Here is an 18936-nt window from a genome sequence, read left to right on the forward strand (position 1 = left end):
CACATCAGAATTGGAGCTTCTTTCAAGGCTTGTGGTATTGCAAAAATCACAGTAGCACAAGGTTATAGTTCTTTGTTCTGAAGGTAAGAAAAATGTTAACTTTATTTGGATGTGTGCATAGTTTCAGACCTCTCATGGTTCAATATTATGTTAACTGTTTTTTTTTTTAGCTTTAGCAGAAGCACAAGACATATCTCTTCACCTAGCTCCTTTCTGAACACACTTTGATCGTTTAGAACAAGCTGGTTTTCCAGATGTATATCCTCTCCTTCATCCATTGATTCATACAGTATGTTTGGTATGGAACCATTCAAAATACTACAGTTCTCCTTCAAAAATAATAGTACTAATGCAGAAGATATGTAACTTACTAATTGAAATGGTAAGGATTTTATTTTGTTTTGTAATATGTATCTTTTAGGGAACAAATCACATGATTTTTGACATTAACTTATCATCTTGACAAAGAAAGAAATGCAATTATGTTGCCAATGAATAGTCTGTATCTGAAATAAGGATGTAGAAATACAATTCAAGTGTAATTAATTATTGTCTTTTCAAGACTGATCAGTACAGTAATATATTACCAACAAAGAGAATAGAGATGGTAATAATAGTGAATCAATAGATAACTACAAAATGTGTATTGAAATGGCCAATGAATATGTTATACACCACAACCTTAGAGTATTAAATTTTCTTCAACCTACAATAATAGTACTTTATTTTAAATTTATAGTATAATTAGACAAGTCGCAATGCAGAGATACCAACCATTACAATTTTGGTGTATATATTATGAATATACGCTCATATAGACAAATATTATGAGTTGTTGCAACTCCCAAATTATTATATATCATATAGACCTATACAATAAAGTGATAAATCGTTCCCCCAGGGCTTGAAAGGGGTGAAAAAATTTCTTGTGAGATACAAATAAATTTTGATAATAAATAAAAGACATAGTCCAAATGGCTACTTGCAATAATCATGTTTGTGCTTTAAATAATACAAAATATTTGTATCTCCAACATCTACCAATAGTTTGAGTGTGGTGCTTCTCCTACTGGGTACATGGGGGATTCCACAGTTATGTCATCAGTGCTTGTTAGCCAATCAGCACTCATGTAGATGGGTATTTATCATTTTCTAAGCTGCATAGAAACACCAATGCAATTGTTCACAAGATGGAAAAAAAGAGGCCTTGTTCATTAGATTGTCATGTTTCTGGCAAATCTAAAAGGCCTAAAACTGTGAATCAAAATTTAGGAAGAGTATAGTGCAAAATATCCGGTCATTGCATCAAAAGTCAGTGACAGTCATGTGTTTTGTACAATTTTTCACATCAATTTTTCTGTGATGCATGATGGGATAAACGATTGTTCCAGACATACATCTCACCAACAAAAGGCTGAGGCAAAGACAAAAACGATGCAGATAACGACATTTATGAGTAAGAATTCAGAATATGAAACCATAAATGCAGAAGTGATGTTCACGCAATTCGTCATTGTTCATAATTTACCCCTATCTGTAGCCATTCATGCAGGACATCTATTCAGAAAAATGTTACCAGACTCTGATATAGCAAAAAAACTACAGCCATTGTACAAATGTTGGGTTGTGAAGATGACAAAATGATTTCAAGCATACTTACTAACTGTGTTTACAGTTTAGCCACAGATGGATCCACAGATATGGATGACTCAAAACTGTATCCAGTGATTGTACGATATCTGTAGGACTCTGTCTACAGTCATTACGCTCAGTCATTTGAAATAGTTGGCATCTCTGGTATTGCATTGAAATGTCGATAAGAAGTGTTTTAAGTTGTAACCTGTTTAAGTATTATAGATTTCTCTTCAACCTATATAAATAATATTTAATCTTAATGTAGTATTGAAATGTTCTGGATGATTGTGGTACATTTTCTATAATCTATCTCAATGAGGGTGTATTATTTTATAATGTAACTAGGTTAATGAAATAAAATAAGTATATACTGTGCTTTTCTGATATTCAGATACAGATCAGGGTTGGTAGTAAGTTCATTATGTTTCATTTCTATTTAGTGTACCCACTATCTTGATCCAAGTAATATATTTAAGTCAGAGTTGGAGGAAAGCCTTGAGAAAGTGAATACATCTTTAAAAATTTTGATTCATTTTCTACATGTACACCATGACTACCAGACAAATATGTCGCAGTATTTAACTAATGTTAAAGTGAGTAGTTGGGCCTTTCTTGATAGAAGAATATTTGAAAGGTTCAATCTCTTCGTGGCCAGATTAAATGTTATCAAGGTGGGTTGAAACATTCTCTTCATATATTTTTGTATCAGTATATGATGGAAATAATGGTTGTTATTTGGTTTTTACAAAAAAATTATTTACTGTTTCATCATACTGTAGATAGTTTTAAGTGGTGTATTGGGGTCATAAGTTTAGTAATGGTAAAAAACATTTATAAGAACAAATAGCATAAAAGTACAGATTAAAGAGAGAACCTTTAGTGAAGATTAGATATAAGTTAAGAAATATAGTACACTACAGTGGTGGCACCAAGGGGAGGCTTGAGCCCCCCAAGTATTGTTACCTACATATATTCATAAAATATGGAAAACACAATTGTCGTTGTTGCTTAACAATTAACATCAAAGAGACATAGATCTGTAGAACTCAGTCTCTTCATTAAGACGGAAGTATGTGTCATGCGTCCTATAGCAACGTACTGAATGCACTGAAACTCATGCGCTGTATTACCGCTCACTGTGTAATGCCATTCTATCTTGAGCTTTGATGAAGATTAGACAACCACGTTGATTTCAAGTAACAACAGATCATCAGGGATTTTACTTGATAAACCAAAGGTTTCACAGGTATTTACCCATTAATTTCATTTATCTTTTATTGAAAGTAAAACATAGCATGAATATATAAGTGGATTGTGTATAGGTCAAAACTATGAAGCACTTAGCCGGTGTTGTGTTCTCTGTGAGATCATTTTGCATTGTGTATCAGCCATCCAATATCGTACTGATGATTGTAGCATACACTTAAAATTGTGACTTACAATCCAATTAATGTTATACTTATGATTACATAATAACCTTACATGTTAACTAACCAAATAATATTTCTAAACAATTCTAGAATGAATTTTGAAATTGTCATTGGGCTATTTAGAAGTGCCTAATTTAATGTAATGTAGTAGTTACATTATTGTAACAGGTCACACTTATGATAATAAGAACAATATCACAATCACAGTTTGACCTGTATGAATAATGTGAATAAACCAGCCTTTCTGCGAAGGTCAACTGAAATTTAGACATTTTGTTTTATTGTTACTATGACCATTCAGTATCCAGGCTGCAGGTTTGGTTTGTTTGAGTGAGCTATTTCTGCCTCGAACGCCTTAAGCATATGATCACCGAGCTGCTGACCATGGTGTACACTCTGTGTACGGCTAACGATCGGCTTAGCCTAATCGAGATCCAGATGCCAGCTGCATGCCACCCCCTCCCCCCCGCTCGCTCCCATTAGCTGCCCACAGTTTATCAACATGCCCTATCAAAGCTGTGTTTGTGTTCCCTAATTAGCCCTGTAATTTTACATTATCACTACCTTCTAATTAAGTACTTGTGCTATATGGTTAAAGATAAACACTTTCTCTAACAGTATTTCACGGATATGTTCGGATGCCAGGAGACACATCTTCTATGCCATCATTGACAGGATGTTCAATGAGCTGAATAGAAGATTCTCCTCTGATGCCTGCAGTGTTCTGATGGGTGCAATTGCATTGAACCCCAAACACTCCACATTTCTGGACAAGCAAGCACTCTTAGGAATGGCAGCAAACTATGGTGTGGCAGAGGACAGTGGAGGTCCACCAGTTGAACTGGCTAATTGCCAGACAAGGGGCAGGAAGTATCCACACCACTGGAACTTTCAAGCATGCTGGAGCCAAACAAAGATGCCTTCATGGATCTCCACAAACTTGTATGCATCGCTGTGACCCTGCCTATCACTTCAGCTGCCTGTGAGAGAAGTTTCTCATGTTTGAAGCTTCTCAAGACATACTTGTGAAACAGCAGTGGTAACAACCGTACCAGCAACCTTGCTGTCATATCAGTAAACTCAGGAGGGCAAAACAACTCGATATTGATACTGTTATAGACACATTTGCTGCCAATCACCAGAACAGGTGCATTGTTTTGAAGTAATATTGACTATAAACACAACATGGTGAAAGATAGTTAGCCTTACGTTTCTTCAGAGTGTATTAACTTCACATGGGATAATTCATTTCTCCAATGTAAACTATGTCTTTATGTTATATTTATTTTGATTTGTAGCTTTACTCCTAATGGTATATTAAATGTTCAATCTAAGCTAATCTTGATTTTCTTTATTATTATGTATTACCTTGGGTGGAATTTAGGTGAGCTTCCTCTTTTACATATATGCATAAACATATTATTTCTAATTTGTAATAATGAATTTTTAATCAGAGTATCTATACTTTATATTGATGGCATTTTGGGAAGCTCCTCCACAGTTTACCTCAGCCTCCCCCCCAAAGAAAATATCCTGATGCTGCCACTGGAACACTAAGTTATAACTTTTGAAGTTTATTTTTTTCTTAAAGCAAACTTATAATACTAATCTATTGATATTAAACTGCTCCAAGTAAGCTTTATGAGACATCACTTTTCCTTGTTAAGGAGTGTTTACAGTAAGTTTTAGTTTTACAGTTGCTGAATGGTTTTCTCAAGAATGTTCTCAGTTCCTTTACTGAAGCATTTTACAGGTGATTCAGTGTGTCTGCAGAGTGGGATGGACAAAACTGTTTTATAGAGCTGAGGTAAAAACAACAACAACTGCTAACCAGTTCATCCTCACAGTGGTAACTTATTCATAGTATACAGTGATGTGTGGAAAATAAAAAATAAAGTCTTTTTTTTTTCACGATCACTGGTACTGGTGAAAGGCCTGTGATGATTATAGAATATTTTTTCCCATAATTCCCAGCTTTTAGGGAACTATTTCTAATGGTGGATAAACGAGGACACTTATGATATCACTGAATCATCATTGGAGAATTATCTTTGAATTTACTTTATTCAGTTATTGTAGAGTTAATCCAAATATCTTGTAAGTCAAAAAAGTACCTGGACTGATTTACAAAGAAAAATGGACATTATCATGCTATCTTTAAGGAAACTGGATATTATCATGCTATCTTTAAGAAAACTGGATATTATCATGCCATCTTTAAGAAAACTGGATATTATCATGCTATCTTTAAGAAAACTGGATATTATCATGCCATCTTTAAGAAAACTGGATATTATCATGCCATCTTTAAGGACTCTGGATATTATCATGCCATCTTTAAGAAAACTGGACATTATCATGCCATCTTTAAGAAAACTGGATATTATCATGCTATCTTTAAGAAAACTGGATATTATCATGCCATCTTTAAGAAAACTGGATATTATCATGCCATCTTTAAGAAAACTGGATATTATCATGCCATCTTTAAGAAAACTGGACATTATCATGCCATCTTTAAGAAAACTGGATATTATCATGCCATCTTTAAGAAAACTGGACATTATCATGCCATCTTTAAGAAAACTGGACATTATCATGCCATCTTTAAGAAAACTGGACATTATCATGCCATCTTTAAGAAAACTGGATATTATCATGCCATCTTTAAGAAAACTGGACATTATCATGCCATCTTTAAGAAAACTGGATATTTTCATGCCATCTTTAAGAAAACTGGACATTATCATGCTATCTTTAAGAAAACTGGATATTATCATGCCATCTTTAAGAAAAGTGGACATTATCATGCCATCTTTAAGAAAACTGGATATTATCATGCCATCTTTAAGAAAACTGGATATTATCATGATATCTTTAAGAAAAATGGATATTATCATGCCATCTTTAAGGAAACTGGATATTATCATGCCATCTTTAAGAAAAGTGGATATTATCATGCCATCTTTAAGAAAACTGGATATTATCATGCCATCTTTAAGGAAACTGGATATTATCATGCTCTCTTTAAGAAAACTGGATATTATCATGCCATCTTTAAGAAAACTGGACATTATCATGCCATCTTTAAGAAAACTGGATATGATCATGCCATCTTTAAGAAAACGATATCATCATGCCATCTTTAAGAAAACTGGATATGATCATGCCATCTTTAAGAAAAGTGGACATTATCATGCCATCTTTAAGAAAACTGGATATTATCATGCTATCTTTAAGAAAAGTGGACATTATCATGCCATCTTTATGAAAAATGGATATTATCATGCCATCTTCAAGAAAAGTGGACATTATGATGCCATCTTTAAGAAAACTTGATATTATCATGCCATCTTTGGTACCATAAATGATTCTAAATTCTTTGTAAATGACTTCATCAATGATTTGACAATAATCCTGGTCTAACAATAGGATTATAAGTTGTTTTCAGTACTAACCATTTAATTTGAGATTTATTAATTTGATCAAATTATGTATTGAGTGACAGCAATTATTGTCAAACGTACCCGTGATCTAATTCATGTTACACATTTATTTATAAAACAAACACAAATCACACATGTGTGTCATGTTTTCAGAAGACTAGTTCTTTAGATCATATGTTATTTGTTAATTTAGTTTATATTGAAAATCTGTGTTTATTGTAGACTTCAGATTGTGAAGTAAAATGGGTAACAATAATTGCATAATTTAAATTCGTTTTTAATGCTTAATATTCATAAATTAATAATTTGTTTTTTGTAAAGGAGTTTTTTGAGACTTCTCAGGAATTTTTCAAGCTAGAAAAAGTAGAGATAGGTGGTGTTCGTGGCCGTATTTATGGTGTTCAGGTGACAAATATTTATCAGGAATTTTTTGAACTTTATGGATCATTTGCTAGCAAAACTTACAATGCCCTGGATCCAGCTTCTGAGGTGAGCATCACTGATATTCAGTTGATTTGTGTTTTCTGTGATAAGAATAAATGGTGATCTAGTTGTTTAAATCTGTATGAACATAAATTGTGTTATATTTCTATTATTACACCAATTTGAGAAGATTTGTCATGTTACACGTCCTACAAAATATCTCTTTTTACAAAGAACTACAGTATTTTTTATCCCTAAAGTACGTTCTGTGTGTTTTATTTTTGATATGATAAAAGATGTAGGCAGGATATAAAATAATCAGTATTTGTTTTGTTTTAAATATCTCAGGAATTTGTTCAACATTACAAGGACTTCAAAGAGAAGATCCATGACTTGGATCAGAGACTTGGTGCAATAGTTTGTCTCAGTTTTGAAGACTGTACCAGTATTGAAGCAATTTTCAAAGTACTAACTTGTAATTTTCATAAGTTTGTATTTTTGAAAATAATGATAAACAGAATTATGAATAGTCATTAAATTGTATGTGTTTGATCAAAGTTATAAACAGATAACTGTCTTTCTTATTTTAATTTTCAGTTAAGTATGGATTGTGTTATGCATTATTATCATAAGATCTAAGTTAGTTGTTGTTGAACTACAGTAGGTGAAACTGTATGTCTTTTATATTATGTTTCAGTGTCCCATTTAGACCTTTAATGAAATGTTTTCATCTCATAAATATAAGGTGTATATATATATATATTATAAATATAAGGTATATATATATATATATATATATATATATATAATATAAGGTAAATATATATATATTATAAATATAAGGTATATATATATATATATAAAATATAAGGTAATTTGTATGTAATTTTATCATAGTTATAGCTTTTAAACATGTTAGAGTTTCATAGTAATCTGGAGATTTCATATAAATATATATCAGTAGTAAGTTAGTAGCATCGTGAACAACAACAACTGATTAAACATATATCACCAGTAAGTTAGTGATATCATGAACAATGGTTGATTACTCTGTTTATTTGGTATTAATGGTATTTTTTGTATTTCTCTTTCTCACTAACAAATGTTAACATATTTTCTTTTCTGGTACTTGAAATTGCTGAACAAAACAACAATAGTTGTTTCAAACAGTAGTTTTAAGTAGGGTGTAGTAGTAATAATAAAAGCAAAAGAGATACAACTTAATGTTTGGTACTGATAACATATTGTATTTTGTCAGTAAACTGGGCTAAAAGGAAAACAGTAATTCAGCACTTTTTCTTATTACAAATTGTTTTGGCATCTACAGTAGTTTCTGATGAACTTACATTTTGTCTTGTATTCCATTGATTGTGTTCCAGCTTCTGCAGATGTTTGGATCTTTGTTAGAGAGGCCTGTTATAAAACAAGATTTTGCACCATATCATTCACGAATTGTTCAGTTATTGGAAGAAGAAGTGGACATGGTGAAGAAGATATATGATCAACAGTTAGAGAATATATCGTTAAATGGCAAAGCAAGTGTACACAAAAATATGCCACCAGTTGCTGGCACCATAAGATGGATTCGTGAACTTGGTTGTCGTATTTCAAGTTTGATTTTCGAGTTCAAGCAGTTTGAAAACATGTGAGTGTCATTTTGTTTTATTTGTGTGTTTAAAACAGTTTGGTATGATTTAAACCTCTGTAGATTGGCAGATGACTTACTTTATTTGATGCATTAAACATTTGAAAATAAACTCTAATGTTATCTCATTAATTTTCAAGAAATGTTGTGTTATACTGCATACTTGGTTGAATTAGAACTTCACCAAATGAAATATACAACCAGGAGTTTCTGAAACATTCTTTTCTTTGTATTTTTATTATGATGTTTAACATTTATAAACTGACTAGAAGTAAACATAATGTGAAACATATTCAGTAGTTGTTTTTAGAATGTTATATAGTAGATGTACATTGTTCTGTACTGTCACAATATTAGCATACATTAGTTGTTGACAAGTACACAGAAGCCTAAACTGTGAATATTTCAAGGTTTGTACTTTAAATTTGTGAAGATGGACTAAAGAATCAAATAGAAGTAACTAAACTTTGTATCTCAGGTGCTCTATTTACCCTATTACAGTATATTAATCATACCAATTGTGTTTGAAAAATAATTTCAGTATAAAGCAAGATGAACACATAGAATACCTCTTTAAGAAGTTTAATGAGATGTCGGATTTGTTAACCAAGTAAGTTTTGTATTTACTTTTGTGTACAAAAGTATCAAATTTTCTAAGTTAACTGAATAATAGACATTTATGGTTATATTTAATCTTTTTTTACAGTACTTATACATAGATATTAGTTGTTTATAATGTTCAATTGTGCTACCTGACATTTTAAAAGTAAGTTACCAATGGTCTATGTGTTTGTATTTGATTTTTTGTTTTCCTAGTTTGACTGCTTTTCAACTTTAGATAAAGGACAGTTATTGTTAGTAAATATAAAAGTATGAATGATGAAACTTACAAGTAGTTAGTGTAAGACTTGAAGTAAGTACACTTATTTAGCTCCATGTTATATGAATTATTTGAAGAAAACGATCTTATAACTGTACCTTACTAGATGTATTGTATTGAAAATCAGAAACTGTCTTTTGAACTAGAGACTAGTTGGTCAAACATTTCATATACTTCTATTGAAAGACAGAATTATTTATGTATAGAAAATGATTTAAAATGACGATAAATACAATTATTATACATACTGCTTTTTATTAAAGACTCATACCTGTAGGAATTTATATAACTATTTACTCAATGATGTAAAAAAACAACATGTAAGTTCAAGAAGTCCAGGTATTCAATTATTAAAATCTTATAACCAGAGTGCTTTGGAAAGGTGGTAGTTCTGTGTGTGTACCTAACACCGTGAACCAAAGCTTATTTGAAATAAGAGTTAAAATATGTGTGTTTTCCTAACACTATGAACCAAAGCTTATTTGAAATAAGAGTTAAAATCTGTGTGTTTTCCTAACACCGTGAACCAAAGCTTATTTGAAAAGAGTTAAAATCTGTGTGTTTTCTAGTACCATGAACCAAAGCTTATTTGAAATAAGAGTTAAAATATGTGTGTTTTCCTAACACCATGAACCAAAGTTTATTTGAAATAAGAGTTAAAATCTGTGTGTTTTCCTAACACCGTGAACCAAAGCTTATTTGAAATAAGAGTTAAAATCTGTGTGTTTTCCTAACACCGTGAACCAAAGTTTATTTGAAATAAGAGTTAAAATCTGTGTGTTTTCCTAACACCATGAACCAAAGCTTATTTGAAATAAGAGTTAAAATCTGTGTGTTTTTCTAGTACCATGAACCAAAGCTTATTTGAAATAAGAGTTAAAATATGTGTGTTTTCCTAACACCATGAACCAAAGCTTATTTGAAATAAGAGTTAAAATCTGTGTGTTTTCCTAACACCGTGAACCAAAGCTTATTTGAAATAAGAGTTAAAATATGTGTTTTCCTAACACTATGAACCAAAGCTTATTTGAAATAAGAGTTAAAATCTGTGTGTTTTCTAACACCGTGAACCAAAGCTTATTTGAAATAAGAGTTAAAATCTGTGTGTTTTTCTAGTACCATGAACCAAAGCTTATTTGAAATAAGAGTTAAAATATGTGTGTTTTCCTAACACCATGAACCAAAGCTTATTTGAAATAAGAGTTAAAATATGTGTGTTTTCCTAACACTATGAACCAAAGCTTATTTGAAATAAGAGTTAAAATCTGTGTGTTTTCCTAACACCGTGAACCAAAGCTTATTTGAAATAAGAGTTAAAATCTGTGTGTTTTTCTAGTACCATGAACCAAAGCTTATTTGAAATAAGAGTTAAAATCTGTGTGTTTTCCTAACACCATGAACCAAAGCTTATTTGAAATAAGAGTTAAAATCTGTGTGTTTTCCTAACACCATGAACCAAAGCTTATTTGAAATAAGAGTTAAAATCTGTGTGTTTTCCTAACACCATGAACCAAAGCTTATTTGAACACTTGTTACTGAATTAATTTTTTTTACATTAAAACATGTCACTGAAAATACTTACTGTGTTTAATTGTTTTTTACATGAAAGTTTTTTGCTAGAAATGATCATTGTTTAGTTTAATATTTTTACTCATTATAACTAACCTTTATGTGTAAGTGTTTTAAGAATAAAGATTGTTAGTTGTGTAACCAAATCTAGTAATAAGTCAAATAACAGACTGAGATCTTTACCAAAGCTCACATTTTGAGTGACAGAGGAGATAATTTAGTTTTATTGTTTTTAATCAAGCTATGTGTGAATCTACAGTGTCAGTTATATCATTTGTTTATGTGTAAATCTTGTAAGGACAGAGTGTTGTGTGTATATATATATATGTATATAACATGATATTACTTTGAATTATATTCCTCTAATTGAAGTTATGAGAAAAACATCTACAGAGAGTGGGCTGAAAATGTTGGCAAAGTTACAGAGGCTAAGCTTCAGTATCCTCTTATCACACGAGACTCCGAGACCATGCAAATTTATGTTAACTTTGATCCTCAGGTCAGTGTTGTTTAAATGAATTGCTAAAATGCTTTGATTAGCTGAGATATGAAGAACCAACAATATGTTTTGAAGCAATAACAGTTTTTGAAGGTTCTCAGTATAGCATTTGTTTTCCTGTTCTTTAATTATTTTAGTAATAAAATATAAAAACTTGAATAAACAATGATCACCAGATAATTTACTTAAATATATGTTTTAACTTAATAAATTTTAATGGAGGCTGATACTACTAGTGGTGCCACATAGTGGTAATATCTTCCAGTGAGTTACTCTAAGACCATGGTAAGTATCTATTGAAAATACAATTTCAGTATAGGAAACTTTTAACTCACCTGTTTCTTATAATTATTGAAGGTTTCTTTATAAATTGTTCCTTTTGATTATGTATATCTTAATAATCACGCCGTATATTTTTTTAGGAAAGGCTTTGATATATTCCTTCACCTTTAATTTTACCATTACATTATTAAATTATTAAGAATTCACCATGAATCAATTATATATATGTAAATTTATAGCTCATGCTGCCATGTGTTATATCTAACACAAAATGACAACAATATATATTTTTCTGCTGGATGCTACTGTTCCTTGTCATTTAACTGAATGCAAGAAAAAAACACCACTGAAGTGACTGCTTTTTGACAGTTTACATTTGTATAAGAGGTAACAAAGGAGAAATATTTAATTCAAATCATGGTACAATGAAATCATGCTTGTATATAATATCACTAGAGCAAAGGAAATAAAGGATAAACTGAAAATATATACTCAAATACATCTCTCTCACTTGATACATTCATGTTTCTATCTTCAAAATACTCTTTTCATCATTTGACAGATGGAATCTCATTTTTGAGGAAATTCCCTCACAACATGAAGTATTTTTGTTCTTAATAAGTTTTCTTTTCAGATTAAACATTCAGAATATATACAAAAATTGATGGATTGAAGTTGATATCAATATGGAATATGAGAAATTGCAATATATAAATATATATTATTAAAGAAATGGAATGAATTAATACAATATTTTATTTAATAGTAAAACATACCAATCAAATAACCTTTATTTTCTCAGTGTGATGAACAATGGAATGTTTATGACAACAAAAAAATATAAGATAAAACAGCTTGTAGTCACATTAAGACAAACTTCATAAAACCATAGTGCTTTTAAAAGGTGAACTTGCCAAAAGAATTTGGTTTTATGAAGTTTTTGGAATAAAAACAGCCTGAAAATATCAATAACTTGATTAGTTTGTTGAATATATAAAGTGTTGTATCCGTTAACATTCACATGGTCTACAGCTAACACTTGCTATTTTTACAGAATGTTATATTCATATCTTTAAATATAGATTTTTTTAAATTGGGTATCAAATGTAATACAGTAATAACATTCATTTATCAGTTCCATTTTTCCACTTTATTTGAAAGTTTTAATCAAGAAATATTTTGAATAAATGTTTTTTTCATTTAAAGTCTACATGTGTAATGTAAGTTTTGTAAATCATGTTTTGTTAAGATAAATGTATTTTGGTTGATATCCTATCCTCATTCTTCTTATGTCCATTGTCTTTGGTTTTCCCTTTGTGTACTCACCTCTTTTATATTAATGTTTTGGTTTACAGTTGGCTGCTGTATTACGAGAAGTGAAGTATCTGAAGAACATGGAAGGGATTGATGTACCACAAAGTGCAGATGTTATTTATGGTCAAACTGAGACTTACTCTGAATACACAGCAACATTGGACCAAATAGTTGGATGGTATAACCTTGTTAGAGAGTCCTTAAGTAGTGTAGAAGCTCCTCTGATGGCTCATCAGTTGGATGAAGTAGATGAATACTTGCAAAAAGCAGAAGTCACTCTCACATGGACTAGTGAAGGTGAGATTTGTTGTTTGACAATAAAGTAGATATGATAGTATGAAATAACTCTGCTTTATCATTGAATACCAGATTGAATGATGCTGTTGAATGAAAACCTTAAAATACAGTGTAATTTACCATGAACATGTTGCTCTACCAGTTTGTTAATAATGTACCATGAACCAGTTACTCTACCAACTTGTTAATAATGTACATACCATGAACCAGTTGCTTTACCATATTGTTAGTAATGTACCTTGAACCAGTTACTATACCATCTCGTTAGTAAGGTACCTTTAACCAGTTACTCTACAAACTTGTTAATAATGTACATACCATGAACCAGTTGCTCTACCATATTGTTAGTAATGTACCTTGAACCAGTTACTCTACCATCTCGTTAGTAAGGTACCTTTAACCAGTTACTCTACAAACTTGTTAATAATGTACCATGAACCAGTTACTCTACCAGTTTGTTTAAAATGTACCATGAACCAGTTGCTTTACCCACTTGTTAATAATGTACCATGAACAAGTTGCTCTACCAACTTGTTATTAATGTACTTTGAACCAGTTGCTCTACCATCTTGTTAGTAATGTACCATGAACCAGTTGCTTTACCAACTTGTTAGTAAGGTACCTTTAACCAGTTACCTTACAAACTTGTTAATAATGTACCATGAACCAGTTACTTTATGAACTTGTTAATAATGTACCATGAACCAGTTGCTCTACCAACTTGTTAATAATGTACCATGAACCAGTTACTCTTCCATCTTGTTAATAATGTATCATGAACCAGTTGCTTTACCAACTTGTTAATAATGTACCATGAACTAGTTACTCTACCAGTTTGTTAATAATGTATCATGAACCAGTTACTATGCCATCTTTTTAATAGTGTACCATGAACCAGATGCTCTGCCATTCTGTTAATAATGTAACATGAACAAGTTACTCTGCCATCTTGTTAGTAATGTACCATGAACAAGTTACTCTGCCATTAATAATGTACCATGAACCAGTTGCTCTAACCACTTTTTAATAATGTACCATGAACCAGTTACTCCACCATCTTGTTAGTAATGTACCTTTAACCAGTTATTCTGTCATCTTGTTAATAATGTACCATGAACCAGTTACTCTACCAACTTGTTAATAATGCACCATGAACCAATTATCTTACCAACTTGTTAATAATGTACCTTGAACCAGTTACTCTATCATCTTGTTAGTAATGTACATTTAACCAGTTATTCTGCCATCTTGTTAATAATGTATCATGAGCCAGTTACTCTGCCATCTTGTTAATAATGTATCATGAGCCAGTTACTCTGCCATCTTGTTAATAATGTACTACGAACCAGTTGCTCTACCAACTTGTTAGTAATGTACCTTTAACCAGTTATTCTGCCATCTTGTTAGTAATGTACCTTTAACCAGTTATTCTGCCATCTTGTTAATAATGCACCTTTAACCAGTTGCTCTACCATCTTGTTAATAATGTACCATGAACCAGTTGCTCTACCAACTTGTTAATAATGCACCATGAACCAGTTATCTTACCAATTTGTTAATAATGTACCTTGAACTAGTTACTCTGCCATCTTGTCAGTAATGTACCATGAACCAGTTACTCTGCCATTAATAATGACCATGAACCTGTTACTCTACTGTTAATAATGTACCATGAACCAGTTATTCTACCAGCTTGTTAGTAGAGTTATGTGAACCAGTTATCCTACCAGCTTGTTATTAAAGTTATATAAACCAGTTAGTTTACCAGTTTGTTAGTAATGTTATATAAACCAGTTACTTTACCAGTTTGTTAGTAATGTTATATAAACCAGTTACTTTACCAGTTAGGTAGTAATGTTATATAAACCAGTTACTTTACCAGTTCGTTAGTAATGTTATATAAACCAGTTACTTTACCAGTTTGTTAGTAATGTTATATAAACCAGTTACTTTACCAGTTTGTTAGTAATGTTATATAAACCAGTTACTTTACCAGTTTGTTAGTAATGTTATATAAACCAGTTACTTTACCAGTTTGTTAGTAATGTTATATAAACCAGTTGCTTTACCAGTTTGTTGGTAATGTTATATAAACCAGTTACTTTACTAGTTTGTTAGTAATGTTAGTTCATACAACATTACTCACAAGTTATCTTACCAGCTTGTTAGTAATGTACCATTAACTAGTGACTTTGCTATCTTGTTAACAATATACCATAAACCAGTTACTCTACCAACTTATTAATGATGTACAATGAACCAGTTACTCTGACATGCTGTTACTAATGTAAGAAGAACCACTTACTGTACCAGCTTGTAAGTAATGTTATATGAACCAAGTAATCCTACCTGCTCGCTAGTAATACAGCTGGAAATAAGGTATAATTTCAGTTTTATCATGACATTTTATAATTTTTAAAAGTAAATATATTGAAAGGTAATTTGGACGTTGACAAAGAGAAAAATGTCTAACAAATAACAGAAACATTCCTAAGTTTATTTAATCTATATTTATGGTTGTAGACTTTAAGTGTTACTTTAAATCTTATGATTTATACTGTGTAAGTGATTTTATAATTTACAACTTGTGTGTCAAGCATAATTCACTTTGTCCATTAATCATGGAGAATATTAGTTATTAGTAAATTATTCTGATTACAGGTTATATGTTAGCTTTCAGTATAGGAGGCAAATATTTGGTTTTAAATATAGTTATTATAAGTTTCAATTTCATAAGTATTTGCTGTTATTGGTAACATTTGTTTTATGGTTCACTGGTAAGTTTCAGTAAATATAATGCTAGTATTTGGGGATAATCTATTGTGTAACTTTTGTCAAAACAAACAACTATTACAATTATGTTTTAAGTGTAAGACTGTGTGTCAAAATGTTCAGAAACGTTTTTTTTTCTATTTTGTCTTGGAAATTTTATTATGTAATTGAGTAAAGTAGAGCATAACAAGGGTGAAAAAAATGTATATATGCTGGTGTGAGCACGTTTTTTATATACAGTAATAATTCTTTTAAACTTTTATTTCTGAATCTGTTTCCAATTAGGGGTATGGAAATACATTGAAGAAATCAGAGATATTGTGAAAGACCTTAAAGAGAGAGTTTGTACATCCAAGTCTAACTTAAGCATTATTAGTCAGTTAATGCTATCTTGGAGTAAGAAGCCTTTATATGAAAGAAAGGATGGAAAGAGAGATGCCTTGCTCGGACTAGATGACAGATATGAAAGACTAGAATGTTCCAGGAATGAAATTATAAATGTGGGCAAAAAAATTCACGAACTTCTCAAGGTTTGTTTCCAAGAGTTATTTAAAATATTAAAGAAACTCACTTATTGTTTAACAAGTCTATGTGTGTGTGTTGCTGAAATTTGTAATCATGTAACAAAAAAGCTTCAAACTAAACAATGTAGCTATAACCATTTGTGTTTTAGTTTTAATTACATCATTTTCTATGTTTCTAAAATAATATCAAACTAAGACACTTCCTGGGCTCTGTCTGCTCTGTACACATCGCATATGTAATAACTAAGACACTTCCTGGGCTCTGCTGTGTACACATAGCATATGTAACAACTAAGACACTTCCTGGGCTCTGCTGTGTACTCCTGATGTATGTAAAAGTTAAGACACTTACTGGGTTCAACTTTACAGACTACCTTAATAAATGTTATTATTTAGATATGTAGATATGTTTTTGAAAATTACTGTATTTAAAATTATGTTCATAATTATACAGATAAAATTTGTCACTGATAAACCTGCAGTATATCTCAGAGAAACTAAATATGTTAATAGAACCAGTTTATGTTAACTTCGTAATTAGCATATTAATAATGTAGAAGGATTCTTAATGAGTTATATAGGTATTTAGGCAAGAAGTAACATTGTTTTGAAATTATTTTCAGATATATTAGAAACAAAAGTATCATATGGCTTTAATTTTGGCATGTATTTTGCAATACTTATAACAATCTTAGAAAATTTTAAAATGTTTGTGAGTTTTAAGCATCATTTTAACACACCGTTGTTTTTAAATATAATAAAAAAGAAGAAAACCACTGTTGTGAGATTCAAATGTGAGGTTTAATGACCTACACTGCTTTGCCAGTGTTTTCCATCACAAGAGTTTCTGTAGTTTACTTACACAGTGACTAGTTGCATACAGAAGGTTTATTCCTCCATTCTCTTATGAAAGGTTACTTTGGCTAAATCAAGTCCAGTAAGTCCTAGTGGCTTACTATGTCAAGTATCATATTAATTTTATGAAAGTCATAAAAACATAACGTCTGTCACAGTGATCGTATTAAATTTTTAAATATAACAACAATAAAAAATGGCAGATTATCTGTCTCAGTCTACTGGAAATACATGCTCTTATTAAATATTTATAAAACTTAATTATCTGTCTCAGTCTACTGGAAATACATGCTCTTATTAAATATTTATAAAACTTAATTATCTGTCTCAGTCTACTGGAAATACATGCTCTTATTAAATATTTATAAAACTTAATTATCTGTCTCAGTCTACTGGAAATACATGCTCTTATTAAATATTTATAAAACTTAATTATCTGTCTCAGTCTACTGGAAATACATGCTCTTATTAAATATTTATAAAACTTAATTATCTGTCTCAGTCTACTGGAAATACATGCTCTTATTAAATATTTATAAAACTTAATTAGGAGGAGAAATCAGTTAAGGGGTACTCTATAAGTTTAAATTGTATTAGAAAACAAGAAAAAATAGGGAATTGCACTTGCTTAGATATTAGTGTATGTGTCAAAAGAAATTAGAAAATAGTAAACCTTACATTTTTTAACCTGATAATGACCTAAGAAGGTTGAAATATTGTTCCACACTTTATTTTAATTAAAGTTTTAATACACATACCAACCATCTTGAGAATACACTTTTACTTCAAGTGGGTTTCTTGTTATCATGAACTTACATTTGTTCATTCATTTGTGAGCTTGAGTGTTTCAAAAGTAAAACTCTTTAAAATCATTGTTTTAAACGTTATGTATATAATAATTAAATTCTGTACATTTTAAACACTGTTTCAATTGAAACTGTCAATGTGTGGGATAATAATTCACAAATCTCTGAATACATTGTAGAAATCCACACTGTAAAACCAGTTAAAGCAAATGCTGATTGTTAATTTTAAAATTTACTTAAAATGAATATTTTAATTTCACATATGAACCATTTCTGAAAAATATATTCTCTTCAAAAATTTATGTTTACATTTATTGTTGAATTTTGCAGGTGAACCAGACATTGTTACAAGTTGAACTTCCTTCATCACATTGGGATAGTTATGTGGAATATGTTGATGACATTGTTCGAACAGGATTTTTCAAAACTGTTTACTGTAGTTTGAGTTACTTTCTGGAGAACACTGACCCCAAGGCTAAACAACAGGTAATTACTGTTTTGTATGATCTCTGAATTAAATAATATTTTAGTTTTCAGCAATACTTATGTCTTTATTGGA

The 18936-nt window shown here is 30.7% G+C and overlaps 2 protein-coding genes across 2 annotated transcripts in view; both read left to right on the forward strand.

Annotated features, from left to right (window-relative positions):
- Positions 1 to 2082: 2082 nt before the first annotated feature.
- LOC143226955 (dynein beta chain, ciliary-like) lies at positions 2083 to 11542 on the forward strand. Its single transcript, XM_076458509.1, has 6 exons — positions 2083 to 2306; positions 6833 to 7000; positions 7283 to 7399; positions 8314 to 8579; positions 9121 to 9189; positions 11401 to 11542. Exons 1-6 carry the CDS (start codon positions 2202 to 2204, stop codon positions 11540 to 11542), a joined length of 867 nt encoding a protein of 288 aa, XP_076314624.1. The 5' UTR covers positions 2083 to 2201.
- A 1643-nt stretch (positions 11543 to 13185) lies between these two features.
- Positions 13186 to 18936, forward strand: part of LOC143226956 (dynein beta chain, ciliary-like) — a 53761-nt gene continuing 48010 nt past the window's right edge. Inside the window, exons 1-3 of the mRNA XM_076458510.1 lie at positions 13186 to 13420; positions 16478 to 16722; positions 18708 to 18863. Coding sequence (XP_076314625.1) covers positions 13204 to 13420; positions 16478 to 16722; positions 18708 to 18863 — 618 coding nt within the window. The 5' untranslated portion in view covers positions 13186 to 13203. The remainder of the gene's footprint in view (positions 13421 to 16477; positions 16723 to 18707; positions 18864 to 18936) is intronic.

Source organism: Tachypleus tridentatus, chromosome 9 (genome assembly GCF_004210375.1).
Source record: "Tachypleus tridentatus isolate NWPU-2018 chromosome 9, ASM421037v1, whole genome shotgun sequence".
In the NCBI taxonomy this organism is placed as follows: Eukaryota; Metazoa; Arthropoda; class Merostomata; order Xiphosura; family Limulidae; genus Tachypleus; species Tachypleus tridentatus.

Bases quoted from the DNA above. Each gene is read 5' to 3' on its own strand.
- LOC143226955 (XM_076458509.1), top strand. From the start codon at position 2,202: ATGTCGCAGTATTTAACTAATGTTAAAGTGAGTAGTTGGGCCTTTCTT. The intron at 7,400-8,313 runs GTACTAACTTGT...ATTGTGTTCCAG, and splicing joins GTATTGAAGCAATTTTCAAA to CTTCTGCAGATGTTTGGATC. The intron at 8,580-9,120 runs GTGAGTGTCATT...AAATAATTTCAG, and splicing joins TTCAAGCAGTTTGAAAACAT to TATAAAGCAAGATGAACACA.